This window comes from Tubulanus polymorphus, chromosome 3 (genome assembly GCF_964204645.1).
Source record: "Tubulanus polymorphus chromosome 3, tnTubPoly1.2, whole genome shotgun sequence".
NCBI lineage: Eukaryota > Metazoa > Nemertea > Palaeonemertea > Tubulaniformes > Tubulanidae > Tubulanus > Tubulanus polymorphus.
In genome coordinates, this window is record NC_134027.1 from 14,691,686 (window position 1) to 14,707,847 (window position 16,162).

General features: G+C 36.9%; 2 protein-coding genes across 2 annotated transcripts; both read right to left on the minus strand.

The window, feature by feature from the left end:
- Positions 1-490: 490 nt before the first annotated feature.
- LOC141902115 (uncharacterized) lies at positions 491-3,274 on the minus strand. Its single transcript, XM_074789755.1, has 2 exons — positions 2,339-3,274; positions 491-2,191 (listed from the first exon to the last, which is right to left on the minus strand). The coding sequence occupies exons 1-2, from the start codon at positions 3,272-3,274 to the stop codon at positions 491-493; spliced, it is 2,637 nt and encodes an 878-aa protein (XP_074645856.1).
- A 101-nt stretch (positions 3,275-3,375) lies between these two features.
- On the minus strand, positions 3,376-4,696 carry LOC141902116 (uncharacterized). Its single transcript, XM_074789756.1, has 2 exons — positions 4,232-4,696; positions 3,376-4,065 (listed from the first exon to the last, which is right to left on the minus strand). The coding sequence occupies exons 1-2, from the start codon at positions 4,694-4,696 to the stop codon at positions 3,376-3,378; spliced, it is 1,155 nt and encodes a 384-aa protein (XP_074645857.1).
- Positions 4,697-16,162: the final 11,466 nt, after the last annotated feature.

Consider the following 16,162-nt stretch of genomic DNA (forward strand, 5'->3'; position numbering starts at 1 on the left):
TGCTAATACATAAACTTTTTTACTACTTGACTCGAATCATCTGAACAGTACTGCGTTTGAAAACTCAACGAATAGAAAATGTTTGCGGGAAGCGCCTACAAATAAGTTGTAATAAGATTAATTAATCGATGCATGAATGTTCTCAATTAAATTCATCGCCGAATAAAACAAGCCTTTGTAGCTGTAATAACAATGAAATCGTTATTTTGTGGATCATAACTTTATTACGGCGTAATGTCCGCCAAAACCAAACTTATTTTCTAAACACAGAGGGCACCACTCTATGGAAACAAAACAATATCTTCGTTCGGAACACTCCCCTCTGGAAATTAAGGGTTTAATTTTCACACATAAACTTCTAAAAGATATACATAATTGTACTGAATGTTATGATACTACCTAAGAAATACGATCAATTACTAAAATTACTTCGTACACTGTAGAATAGTTAAATGCTAAAACAATTTAACGTGTATGTAGAAGCATACAGCTACGCAGCCTCACTAGCCTCAAGTAAATATAGTCTCTGTAAGGGACGTCGGATGAAACCCCTTGCCGTCTTCAGGGTAACACTTCTAACAAGACCATCACGACCCATGTGGGTTTCATGAATTCTTCCCATCTGCCAATTCGGTCGTTTGACACCATCTTCAGATACGAGAACTACGTCACCGATTCTTACATTTTCTTTCTTCTCAAACCACTTCTTAAGAGGTAATAATTCCACGAGATATTCTCTCGTCCACCTTTTCCAATACTGTTTAGCCAATCGCTGTTGGTAACACCAACGCTTGCCAAAATTGGCCTTTGACGTATCAGAATCGACATCTGGAAGAAACTGTGGTTTTCTTCCAATCATACAATCGCCAGGAGACAATGGTTCAGGGTCATTCTTATCATTAGAGACTACTGTAAGTGGTCTCGAGTTGATCTGAGACTCGACGTCAGTGAGAATTGTCGAAAGTTCCGTAAAAGTTAGTTTGGCTTTTCCAAGTACAACTTTCAGAGCAGTCTTCACACTTCTCACCAGTCTTTCGTAAAAACCACCCTTCCAAGGTCCTCTCTCGGTAATGAATTTCCATTCAATTCCATCAGCTTTCACTTTGTTGACTACAGTGTCTCTCCATTTCTTCTGGTCATACAGTCTAATCATCACCTTGGCTGATTTCTTAAAAGTCTTTGCGTTATCTGAATACATAATTGCTGGTTTCCCTCTTCTATTCATCATTCGTCGAAAAGACATCAGGAAATCTTCAGCATTCATACTGTAAGTTAACTCTAAATGAATTCCTCTGGTAATCATACATGTAAACAGTGCAATGTATGACTTAATTTCAGACCCATTTTCTTTAATAAGTAGAGGTCCAGCGAAATCTACGCCAACGCTGCTGAAAGCTGGTGCCATAACAACCCTTTCAGGAGGTAGCTCGCCCATCTTCTGAGTTAACTGCTTTGGTTCTTTACACTTGCAATGAAACTGAATTCTCTTTACTTCATTTCTGCCATGTACAAGCCAGTATTTGTCTCGCAAACTAGCTAGCGTTTGCTCGTTACCAGGATGTCCGTTGATGCGATGATAATACTTCACCAACAGATCAGATACCAAACATTTTGGTGGTAGGATCATGGGATTCTTCTTGAATCTCGATACTTTAGCGTGATACAGGCGACCGCCGACACGTAAGACCATGCTTTTAGCATCCCAAATGGGGTCAAGTTGTTTCAACTTACTGTCTTTGGGTAATGGTCTTCCTGCCTTCAAACAGTTAATTTCAGTACGATACGATTGATACTGTGCCCACTGCACCCAATACAACTCTTCTTCTCTTTGCTCCACAAGAACTAGAGGATGCATGCTCCCCTCATTCCGGGAAACCCCTTTAAAACATTTTCTGAGTAATGTTGACACAGCTATAAGCTTACCCCATGAGCTGTATCGGCTTAACAGATTCAGATGAAAACTACTGGTGGTGTCTTCTTCACCTTGAAATAGGTTGACTTCTACTTGAAATTTTTTCTTCAAGTATTTCTTTGCTTCAACAGTCTTATCGCCACCTTTTACAGGCCATTGACTCTCGTCACTTCTCAGGAATTCAGGCCCCTGCCACCATAAATTTGACTCAACCAGTTGATCTCCATGGCAACCTCGGGAACAGAGGTCAGCCGGGTTAAGTTTTCCTGGCAGATGTCCCTAATGACATGTCGGAACGAGCTTTTGAATTTCATCAACTCTGTTGGCGACAAAGACTTGCCATACATGTGCTGGCTTCGATAACCAATCTAGTGCAATACGGGAATCAGTCCAACAATGTACTGAGGAAACTGACAAGTTGATTACTTTCTCTGCGTATCTTATGAGCCTAGCAACAAGAAGGCTAGCCATCAATTCTAATTCTGCAAGAGTCCCTCTGTGTTTTAACGGCGCCACACGAGTTTTCGAGGCTAACAATACGCAACGAACTCCAGTACCATCTTCAATCCGCAAGTACACTACAGCACCGTATGCTGCCTCACTAGCATCTCCAAATCCACGTAAGCCGTACTTGGGATCCTGAATTTCATCTGTCAAATAGCACCTCGGGATGTTTAGCTGGTCAATTGCTGAAACTCCATTTTTCCATTTCTCCCATTCTGCGACAAGCTCTTCTGATAGTTCATCATCCCATGAGTCGACTTCACTCCAAGCTCTTTGAAATACCAACTTGGCTTTCAAAATGAGCGGTGACAACAGGCCCATCGGGTCGAACAAGCGCTGCAATTCACTAAGAACAATTCTTCTAGTGATTACTTCAGTTTCTCGAGGATGATACTTAAATCGAAATACGTCTTCCTTGGGTATATACATTATTCCCAATGTCTTTGTAACGACTTCTCCATCCGATAGATCCATATGGTACTCGGCCAGGTCTTCGCAGTCGAGACCACTCAAACTTTCCGGGTGACTTGACAAAAACTTTCTTAGAGGAAATCCGCCCTTTTCTAAAACGAACTTCATGTCATTCGCTAACCTTGAAACACCATTCGAGTTTGTTTCTCCAGAAAGAACATCATCAACAAAAAGGTTTTCTTCGAGCTGTTGACAGGCAGCAGGGTAATCATCTTTATTTGATTTCACGTGTTCGAGTATGGTTTTAATACATGTATATGGAGAACACTTCAATCCGAATACCACTCTGTTCATTCTGTAGATCTTTACCTTTTGGTCGTCTGACTCTCGCCATAAGAATCTTTGGGAATCTCTATCCACTTCATTCATCGATATCATGTGAAACATTTTTTCAACATCCGCAACCAAAGAAACCTTGTGCCGTCGAAACCGAAGTAATACAGCAAGTGTATCAGGTTGTAAGGAAGGGCCGCACAACAAGGTGTCATTTAATGACCTTCCATCAGGACCCTTTGCTGCGCCATCAAAAACGATACGAATCTTTTTGTGGTGCTGTCCTTGAAGACCGGATGATGGGGCAAATACCACACCATTCGATCATCAGGTTCTGAATCTTCAACAACCTCTTCAGCTCGGCCTGAATCAATCAGTTCCCTTATCTGTGCCTTGTATTGAAAAGAAAGTGTTTCATCTCTCTTGAACCTTCTTTCGAGAGATTCTAAACGGTGAAATGCCTTATTATAGTTAGACTTTAGTTTCACGTTGATAAAATCAGGATGCTTCAGGAGACCAGTTTCGTATCTACCTTCATGAAAGTTAGTCTTTTCGAAATATTGTTTTTCTGCTTCTTCGTCTAAAGGACTCTTTCTCGACACTTCCTTTTCAGGCAGAATACCAAGGGAATCCAATTCCCAGAATTTCAATACTGTTCTGGAGAGATCTTCATCATCATCTTTCACTGAGTTACACATCATAACAGAATTACTACCATTCTTGGATGAAGCCTTATGTTGACTGACATAAGAACCAAACAACACCCATCCAATATGAGAACTCAGAGCTACAGGAGTGCCTTGTCCACCTCGTCTATATTCATCTAATAATATATCAATGCAAGCTTCGACACCTAGCATAACATCGACTTCACACTCTTCAGTACGAGGATACTTCTCAGCCAACTTCAGTTTATTTAGATGTCACAGCTTGTCAACTTCTATAAAGGCGGGACTTAAATCGGCACTCGGTTTCTCCAAAACGTATGCTTCAATTTCAAATTCTTCACCACGCCAATCTCGAAGTTTCATTTTCGGACTTTTTATTATCATTGTGGGATTCTCTCCTCACCTTTTCAGTATTAACGTTCATGGCACCTCCACCTGCTAGTGTGAATTCTCCCTTCGCCTTTACACCACGAAGTCCCAATTTTCTAGACATTGATTTGCTGATGAAATTCACACTGCTACCAGTATCAAACAGTACACGACCTTCAGCGATGGCTGACCGTGACTCCAAAGTCACAATTCCTGTTTGCATCAATACTTGTTTAGGCTGCTTCAAAGCTTTTACCAAGCTACTTCCAGCTTGGACGTTTTCTGTCTCAGTCTTCGGCTGTTCGATAGGAGCTCCATTCTCGCCACAAGTTGGCTTAATTGGTTTTCTCACTTTGGTAGCGTGTAGTAAGTCATGGTGTGAACCATGACACATTGAACATCCAGGGCTCCGACAGCTACTACAGAAATGTTTCCCCAATAAACACTTGAAACAATATCTAGAAAGCTGGACTTTCTTTAAGCGATCCGGAATTGGCATCTTGTGTACCTTTGTACAATTAGGTGCCTTGTGGCTTGCGTCACCACAGAACACACACTTGAATACAGACATCTCCTTAGCTCCAAGTCGCAGGGCCTGCCCAGAAGGCCTAAAGCGCTTTGGTTTGGCTCCACCCGATTGAACAGGAACTGCATCGGGTTTTCCAGAATCAGACCTTCGAGCGACCTGCTAAGCTTCTTTGAGCTTTTCCAAAAGATCCTCGAACTTCATTGGCATCTTATGACCATGCTGCCTCTTCAGTGTTTCAGCATCCCAACGTCTTATAAGAGACTTAGGAATCTTTGGTCTCACTAAGGATGTCAAAATCCAGCTACTGTTCTGAAGACTAGTTGGATCCTCAGTTTTTCGGATAAGATAGTTCCACGATGACAGCAGCGATGTATAGAGCTGATCTAGTTCTTTTACCGACGGGTTGTGTGCAGCTGGGACACAAGCTATGTCTTGGATTACCTTTTGAATCCTGGCTGTGACATCACCATATTTAGATTCTAGTGCTGCTACCACGTCATCAAATGTAGGACTCTTCAAAGCAAGCGCCAACTTTCTGGGTTCTCCATCCAGAAGAGAAAGAATACAGTGTGTTTTCTCGACTGGAGTATAACCGGGCTTCGTCACTTCTTCACTAACTAACTCGAGCCAAGTTTCAAACATGGAAATATCTCCCTTGAATTGCGGAATAGTCACTTCTCGCTTCTTTATTGCAATTGTTGTAAGAAGTCTGGTGAGTTGTTCTTCTGTAATTCCACCTCCAGCAGCACTACCTGGATTGCTGACATTATCTGAAACTAAGTCTCTAGGCGGTTGTTGTAATTTAATCTCCAGACACTCAACTCGTGATTTGTGTGTAATATACTCATCAATGTACTTAGCTTCGTTCTCCTCTTCTTGATCTCTCTGATCAGAGCTCATTCCTTCAAGTCGATTGTCATTCTCATTATGATAGTCTATCGACTCTTGAACTTCCGATAGGGCTTCATGTAGCCTTTCTAGATCAATCAGACTATTTGCAGCTGTTCTTAATGCAAACCTCATACCGTCATAGTCAGACACTTCATCACTCAAAACTTCTTCAGCCTTTTCAACATGTCGACAGACCTGCTTGGAAGCTTTAGTGAATTTTGTACGCTGTTTGCGTCTTTGTTCTAACAAATCAAAAAGAGCCGCCATTTTGAAATTTAATTGAAAAACTATTATACAGTGTACTACTACTGGTATGAACCTCTAAATCGAGTAATAATTCCAAACCAATGGAGAATAGAGTATTTGAGACCTAAGTGAATTTACTCAAATTTACCTACTTCTTAACTTCAATCAATATTAAATGTACTTAAATTCACAAACCCAAATGTAGCTAATTAATATCATTAAATATGCAAATGAATACAACCACTTCAATTATCATTTCAGTCTTTGATGAAAATGTAAGATGAACTGTTAAATTCAACCAAAAGAAATATGAATACAAGTACAATTAACACAGACAATAATTCTCCACAGAATCAATACCACTTAATTTCAGTAGTTATACAATATGCACACTGTACTTAATATACTTACTCACACCTTAATCGATTTATGACAAGTTTGTGCTTAAGTTTAAGTTTAAATGAAAGCTGAACACTGAAAGTAATTGACCCTTTCAACCATTTAACTTAAATTTCTAAAACAGCACTTCACTCACACTTGAATTATGCACTAAGAGAATAATAAACAGAGAATATGAAGCTCGTAAATAACAAATTATAGTGCTTATCACGATATTCGTTATAGACTGTTAAATCAGATCTTCAAACAATATTATCTACATAAATATTGTTCATTTGCTAACTTACAACATATCCTTTGCCAATCAAATGATAATGATACAGATTCTTAACTTTACACAGTTGGCTTATCCAACAAGATTACTTGACTACTTAATAGTACACAATAAACCTATAAACTTGACTAAAAATAGATGGTTACATGCACACTTAAAACTTTCTCAAAGTTCACAACTGTTTCGTTAAAAACCTTTTAACTTGTACTCAATTATATCGAGTATTTAGTTGATAACTAGTTCAAATTTACTTAGTTATCGAGTAACCTAAATTATACTCACTTATTGAGCGTTACTTAAATTATACTCACTTATCGAGCAACACTTAAATTATACTCACTTAAGTTTAGTAATCAATTCTAAAAAATACTTTGATTGTACTGATACACCGGTCACAATTCTCTCTTTATCGTTATCTATAAAATACTTGAGTAAGGCCCTGGCGAGAGAACGTGTCCGTGCACAAATCCGAATGAATAAATTGAAATACCGGATGATAATATTGAAGATAATATATTTTATTTACCTTGAACAAAGAATGATTTTCCTAATCCCTATTATATGGATCCCTATCGTTCCGAAGCTTCTCCTGTCCTGCTGTCGACACTCGTCTTACTAAGGTACAGATTCTCCCGATTGACTGCTCTCTCAAGATGCGGATCCCTTTTATAGAAAGAATCGGCATTCTTAAAATACCGACTCTCCCACTCGACTTTTGGCAAGGAGCAGCAACCTTACTGTCATGACTGTTTTGGTCATATAGAATTTGGCCTTAATGATTCGCTGATCTAAAATTATTTGAGAAACTGATTTGCTAAACTAACTTTTTCCTTCCAACCCTCCTGTCATGAGGCGGAATGATTTACTCACTCCTTGCTTATCATCGTTGAGAAAACAGCTACTCTCAGCGAGTTACCAACAGACGTATACAACAAGAGAAACTTTAGAGAGCTAGTATTATCATCTAACACAAATTCATTTTCTTAAAACTTTAGCGATTATAGAGACTTTGTTCTCATTTAACATCTAGGATATTCAAATTAAATATATTTTTGAAACTATAGTATTTGTCTCAGATTACGGTACCACTGATTATTTCTTTTTGAATTATTATAAATACTTTTGATTCGGAACTTCATTATGATCCCCTATCTCCCTTAAGATCATTCTATAACTGTTATACTAAATAAATTTGATTACAATGCGGGATAAAGCAAAACAACAATATCTCCCCATACTTCCGTTTTTCTTTTTATAGAAAGTAGTCGGGAGTATCATGAAGTAACAGTGTGATTCTTTCACCAGCCGCATAATAAATGCAACCCATTGTTCCGACCAAATACGGTTCCGTCTATTCTTAAGTTTATAAAAAGATTTCTGAATGTTTGCCAGATAACGCAGCAGAAGAACCGAGAAAGAATTATTTTTACCACAGGCTGATTTATGGTCAGCGCTGATAGATCAAAGCATCAAACAACAACCTGCTTACTACATCTTACTACGTTTGTTGACTGAAACCATTAATAACCACCAACGCATTCAGGAAATCAACATTGCAAACATTTTTTAGCTACTACGAAATCTTGCTGCGGATCATCACTCCCCATCCAGCTTAAATTTCGACCCGAAATTTTGAATTTAGACTAAAAAACATATGCTCGGCCCAACAGTTATATTCATTTATATATCAAAAAAATTACTCTTTACATCTTATAACTAATTCATAAATTTCAGGAAAGTTATTCAAATCAATTAAGTATCCATTGTGATTTCTTACTTCTAATTTGAAATTATTGAAATGTGGAATACAAGGTTTAAAATCACACTCAGCTTAATTATAATTTATTTGAGTTCCAAATTGTTTAACATTTTTCATGGTAAAATAGTTAATAAACCAGAATTACAAATTGTATCTTTAGTTGCTTCAAATGTTTTTGTAGGATCAATTAAATTGCAATAAATATAAAAGTGTGTAAAAGGTATTATATTTGAATTAGCGTCTACGTTTCCTGTAACAGTTTGTGGTTTAATTCCTAACAGTTTAGCTAAAGGTTTTCTTACCATAAATGCATGTTTGCTTTCATCATCTAACTTTATCTTAATTTTATCAGAACTATCACTTTTTAAAAATCTAATTGAAAATTTATCTTCACTTCTAAGTTTTAATCGTGCTCTTCTGTTTATTTCTTGTGCTAATGTTTCTAAGTTATATAATCCTGGTTTTAAAAATAGATGAAACCATTTATTTATATTTCTAATATGAATTAAAAAGGCTCTACGTTCAAGAGTTTTATCCGATATATTGTTAAAAGAATTACATAAACTTATATTAACTAATTTTAAATCAACACAATTCTTAAATTCTCTATCTAATTGTTGTAATACATTATGTGATTTATAATTTGTAAGTCTTCTAGAATCAACAAATATTCTGTATTCTTTTAATTCTACCATTTATTTTACATATTTTATTCGAAATCTATTTCATGGTGCCCTTTTTCATTCTTACCTTTGTATATGAAATAGAAATCACCAGAACATAATTCTTCTAGATCTTCACTTGATAATCTATGAAATCTATCTGGTAAATATGTTCTGAATTTATATGTATTTCCTTTTAATCCTTCATATTCTAAGTGGATAACTAATTTATCTCCATATTTGTTAGTAACTGTAACAATATTTGTAATTAGATATTTCTTATGGATTGTTAATTCTTTTAACTTCTTAAACTTATAATCTACAGATTTGATGTTTGAAGTATCTTTTATTCTATTTAAGAATTCACTGTGTACTTGTTTACTCTCCATTTTAATACTAAATTTTTTTTTAAAATTGATTTTAGAAGTTATTCATTTATATGTTATTCATATATATTATATGAATTATTTCAATCACACTTTACTGACACTTTTAATGTTTAAAAATCTATCTCATACAAATATAAATATTGAAATATGTTTAAAATATATCTATCTACCTATCTATCTATGATAGCTCGCCCTCCGCCCGCTGATCTGAAAGCCTACTTTTCCTATTACTTATATGAAATTCATGTAAATTATGTTTATATATATGAATATTTTAAGAGTAATAGGGAATATTTTGTTTCATATCAAAGGTTGAAGGGGCTCATAAAAAATGAGAATTATTTTTTTTTTATGAGCTCGACCTTTCGACCTTTGGTATGAAACAACTTATTCCCTATTACTCATACGTACACGTTTACACATATATACTCTGAGGATACAAAAGAGGATCACGCTACCACGATGATTAAACCTGGTACGAGCGAGTGCACACTTTTTGCACATTTTTGCACCCTCTGGCCCATCAACGTAAGAAACATTTTGTGGATCAAACGCAAGATGGCCGTCCTGTGATCTTTAATGTGCCCAAAAAGGTCATTTTTGCCTGGAATTACGAAAGCTGTAGCTTCCTACTGGTTTGCCATTTTTCATTGTAATTTGTGATGGGTATTCTTTGAAAAGGAATCGTCATTACCTGAGGCAGATATTTTGAGTTAAATCAGCCAATTATCACGCAATTGGCCGCCATCTTGATGTCATCAGTACTTGTTCGTAGGTGGGAAAAAGTTTTTCCACATTATATTGATACCTTAGCATTTTTTGCAAGAATCAATTGGCAAGTTGTAGCTCATTATATGTTCTATGATTGTGGTGAGTTTCAAGGTCATGGCTTTTTGTATCTGGCCACCAGGGGGCGGTGAATAATACAATAACTTAGTATTTCTATATTATATATATACCTATGCATATATTGTTACCACAATCAATTGCAAAGTTGTAGCTCATGACATGTTTCCAATTAGTTAGGTGTCCCTGGAGTCTTAGTTAAATTTTATTCAATTTTTTTTTCTCAGAAATACAAGCGATCGTAGTAATGTTGCTGATCGTGTCGAGTTTTGTAATCGTCGAAATGTTACATCAAATAATAGCCAAAGTGTAGTAACCAATGTTGAGGGATTGACTGAGGTAAAGAGTAAAGAGTTTTGCATTAGTTATAGTTTTGAATATTTCATATATCTTGGCATTAATGTGATATATTCGAATACTTAAATTTAAGCAACCTAAGATACAATTGGTGCCGATCAAAGATCTGAGGAACAAGGAAGATATTTTCAGTACTTGTGGTCGTAAAGAAAACGGGTAGGCCCATACGTCATTTTCGGATGATTAGCTTATTAGCCCACTAGGGACTTAAGTCCCCGCAGGCTATTGTGTTCAATTTTTGTCTGTTTCCGGCCGTCCTTCGTAGACGGAATCGAGTTATTTTGGGAAGTTTTGAAGACGCTTCAAGGTAATGTCTTGATATTTGGGTTACACATGTATCTACCCTAGACACATCTTTAGCCCAAAAACTGGCCCGGTCAGATTCAAGATGGCCAACTGGCAGCCATTGTTCGCCAAAATCACATTTTTGAAGTTTTTGAAGGAAGTTTGAAGATGCTTCTATTAATTATCTTGATCGTTTGTATATGTATGGTTTGCTAGCCTAATTTTCATTGCAATTTATCATGAGTGTTCTTTGGAAAGGATTCTTTTATACCTGATACAGGTATTTTTGATCAGCCAATTATGATGCAATTGGTGGCCATCTTGGGGTCACCAGTACTCAGGTATAGGTGGAAAAAGTTTTTCCACATCATATTAATACCGAACCATATTTTGTTATCACAATTGGAAAGTTGTAGCTCATAATGTGTTCTATAATTGTGGTGAGTTTCAAGGTCATTTGATTTTTTTTCATGGTCATTGGATAGGGAGTTCATTATTGAAATTATTAGATTATTGAGCATTTAGAAACACTTCCCAAGTGTGCATGGTGTCGCTTGATACCTAGTTATCTTATCACTCTATCTTGATATTTGATATATACATGGATAATATTCCCCGATCCTCCCCAACGCAGGGAATCGAACCCACGGTCACAAGAAAAGTTAGGATGAGTGATCATTAGAAGACCATTTAATGGACTTGCATTTGTGGCCAAGGGAACAGAAATAATATGACCAAAGTTGTAGGACATGAAATGTTCTCTGATTGTGGTAAGTTACAAGGTCATTGGTTTCTGTCTTTATAATTCTGTGTGTGTTGAATATTGAAGGCTACATCGTCAAGCATTTTCGTTTCCCTTCGCCCCTAGTTGAATCTTATTCCTCTTATCTCCTTGAACGAAATTGTGTCTGTGTTTCAATAGTAATGTTAGGAGTCATTCTTTTTTCCTAGTGATTGTCTTGTCATGCAGTGCGATGATTGTCCATGGGCAGTGCATCCACCATGCATTGGCATAAACATTGTGGATTGTATCAGGATAAGGAGATACAAATGTCCGATGTGCACACTTGTAAATGTACGCCAGCATTATGACGATGTAAGCCTTAATTGAAACTGAAATGTTTGATTTTATTATTTTCCGTTAGTTCACATAATGAGAAATACATAAGTTTTTGTTAGATATAATTACGATAATTACGATGTAATTACTTTCAGAATAAAGAAATGACCATCAATGTATTTGTTGCTTAAAAGAAAAAAAAATTAACTAACTCAGATTAATTTAGCTGAATGCATTATTTTCAAACATACATTAACGGTAATTATAGGGATTGTTATAGGGATTAATTATAGGGATTGTCTGTATTGCGAAAGCTGTTCGAAGTTTTTGAAAATAAATTGTTCATTGGCTGAAGACCAAACTGATCAGAGGAGAAAGGTAACATACAAATATTTACTAAAAGTATGCTACAAATGTTTTCTGTGATATCTGAAACATTATCTCATATTTGTATTTTAATTAAATGATCCCTACGTGAACTTAAGTGATGTCTTATCTCCTTTAGTAATCCCTCTCAGTCTAACCCCCACTCTCATCTCCTTTACTAACCCCCACTCTCAACTCCTAAACAAACCACCACTCCCATCTCCTATAATAACCACCGCTCTCATCCCCTCATCCCCTACACTTACCACCACTCTCATCCCTTACACTAACCACCACTCTCATCTATACTAACCACCACTCTCATCTACAATAAACACCACTCATCTATACTAACCACCACTCTCATCTACACTAACCACCACTCATCTCCTATACTAACCACCACTCATCTATACTAACCACCACTCTCTTCTAAAATAACCACCACTCATCTCCTATACTTACCACCACTCATCTCCTATACAAACCACTCATCTCCTATACTAACCACCACTCTCTTCTCCTAAAATAACCACCACTCATCTCCACACTAACCCCCACTCATCTATACTAACCAGCACTCTCGTCTCCTACACTAACCACCACTCTCCTATACTAAACACCACTCATCTATACTAACCAGCACTCTCATCTCCTACACTAACCACCACTCTCCTATACTAAACCCCACTCATCTATACTAACCACCACTCGTCTCCTATACTAAACACCACTCATCTATACTAACCACCATCTTTTCTTATCACTTAACTCTAATCTGATTTCATTTCTAATTGATAATTGTCCAATATTATCTCCCATACTAACCCCGATCTTATACCCTATAATTACCTCACTCCCATCTTCTATTAACCCCCTCTTCTTATGATCCTTGTTTTCTTAGTTCATTGGATATTTCATATCAATGATGTGTTACTGTAAATGACGGTGTATTGTATGAAAAAAAATATTTAAATAAATATAGTTTGTTGAATCATATTCAGTATTTTTATCCAATTTGTATCAACCTTGTTTTTCCGTTGATTGGACCACGATCAATTCTTCCAAGGATATAATGCAGTAGTCTCAAAAGTAAGCTAAAAGAAGAATCACAAGTTTCCTTTGAGTCGGTGTAAAAGGGAATTCGGTAGCAAATGTAAATGAGGATATGCATATTTCATTTTACCAATCCCCCTAAAAAGAAGATTCCAAATAATATTTCACTACAAAATACCATGATCTTTTACATTTTGCAATGGACAATAAGAGGTTACAAATCATAATCTGAACAGATTAAGATTTCTTTAACGTTCACCCGATGTTTAAAGTTTATAAGACTTCATCTAGTACCAGCATAAATTCGTAAACAAAAAGTAAATGTACCTGACACAACAAATCTATGACTTCTGAGTTCCACGTGACATGAGAAAGGCCGGTATCAAAATATTCTTGACTGACGCATTAAAGAATTTTTCATCACAAATGTTTATAGGCATCAGTTTTCCACATCTTAAACCCCTGTGTTGCCAACGAGTCAGTTTTCATAGAGGACCGATATTGTAAAATCAAGGTCATGTCCAGAATTTCGAGTTCCGTAATTGGTAGTGATGATGGTGGTGGTCAAGTGGCGGTATAATAGTATGGTGGATTATTTCCCTGATAGATATGTTCGGTACGTAGGTAAAAGAAGGCAATTTGACTAGATTTCCTTCAAGTTAACAATTAAACAGGTTAACGCACTTTCAAAATTAAGCAAAAGGTTATACTCTGACGAAAATAGACATCCCCGTTTTAAATGAACGGTATAAAACAATACTAGTCAAATTTTGTAGTATTTTGAATGAAACATGAAGAATGGGACGCCGACAACAATAAACCACATCGATTTTTCAATCAATTTTCACACGGTAGAAATCGTATTTTAGGCATACCCGTACTCGAGTTGAGAGTAAATTCAGTGTCATTTTATGAAGTGAAAATAAAGTTATAATATGATTATTCTCAAATCAAAATCAAATTGAATAAACTGCATGAAATGAAACTTCTAAATTGAAGTGAATTTTACAATGGTAGACTTCTTCGGTCATTTCATCCTATTGAATAAGGGCCGGTTGCAGTCAAAATTCGGTTTAGTATAAAGGTTTCCAGTTTCGCGCCATATTGTAGCGGTCCCCAGGGTCTCCATTGTTACAATAATTTTCACTTTTTTGAAACATGAATTTTGATTGAAAATCAATAAGCTCTGTTCAGTCCCTTGCATATAGAACGTAATTTTACATATCAACATGAAATGAAATGCAGATTTTTTTTTGTCTGGTGATTCTCGGGTTTTTCGAACGCAGGAATTGAGAGCAATGGCGATGTCAAAGCAAGGACCGCAATTACAGTGGGACAACAGCTTTTCGTTAAACGAGCTTTCAAACGATTTTTCATGAAAACGAAATAAATCCGTGGGTGTCAATGAAAAACAAGCACAAACTATCGTCAGTTGACTCGATGGCCGGTCTGTGTGAAATGTGATTACCTCGGATTTCATACGTGAAACTGTGATTTTTGCAATATCCTGCGTGAAAACGTGAAAAATCACCAATTTACCCCCCCCCCCCCCATATTAATCTGGATCTTGCGCATCCCCCAAACCCCTCAGGGGCGTATCCAGACCCAAATCTAAGTGGTAGCATTCACTGAGTAGGGCGCCTCTCCGAATTTCTTTTACAACGACGAAGTGAGTACCGGAGGTGCGAAGCTATATTGAGGGGTGTGAGGGCTATTTTAATTTGAAGCCCGGCCCTATCAGAGCATCTAAAATAGCAATCACACAACTTCGTGAAAAGCCACCAATGTTTTTTTTTTTCATGCTGGCCACCAAATGTCAAGATGAAACTGTCGACATGATATAGGCCATAGATTGGAATTTTTGGAAATAATTCTGCCCTAAAGGATTTGTAACATTATTTTTGGTGCCCTTTTGATAACTTTTTGCAATATGTCGTGCCCCTTTAAGGGCATATCATAATATGATTGTTAACAATTTGAACGTGCATTTTCTTGAATATTTGACAATTACTGAGTCGTGCCTGCCACTTTTTAGGACGTTCTTGGTAATATAGATTAGAATGTTTGGAAATTTATACTGCCCTTCACATGATATTCATGACTTTTGGCGATAAATGTGACTTTCTAAAGAAATTCCCGATTACAATGATACGACTTACTCTCTGAATTACTCTCTGTAGGCCTACTGACCCGTAAGCACAACTAACACTGGCACCAGGCCGATAAAAGTGCAACAAACAAATTTACGTTTGTTCAATATTTCATACACAACGCACCGTAAGAAATCGCCGATTATGTGACATTTACCGGTATATTCATGAGCTGGACGGCTTCAGGTCAGAAGTGGAGGAACTTATCGATTTTAGAGTCGATAGCCTAAAAAAAGAATTTCAAGGCCAGATGAAAATAGTACATGAAAAGCTTGAAACTGGTGCGAATGACATCCGGAAACACGAGGCAAAATTCAAATCGATCGATGATGTTGAGGCTGCCCGCGTGTGCAGAGATACCGCAAAAGAAAAACCAGAAATCAGTGATAAGCTCACGCAGGTCGAAAGGGGGCTTATCGACCAAGATTCGCGGAGTCGCAGAATCAATCTGGTTTTCTTGGGCGTACCAGAGAGCGATGGAGAAGTATGTTCAGAAAAACTGCGTAGTGAACTCATTAATACAGTAAAACTCGACAAAGATTATGTAAGTGGTATACGCTTTCACAGGTTTCATCGTAACGGCCCATACAGACATAATTTTACCCGATCAATCACTGCTGCATTTGTTCTGTATGAGGATAGACAGTATGTTTTTCAGTCGCGTTTCAACATCAGTAGGGGATTAAAACTAAAAAT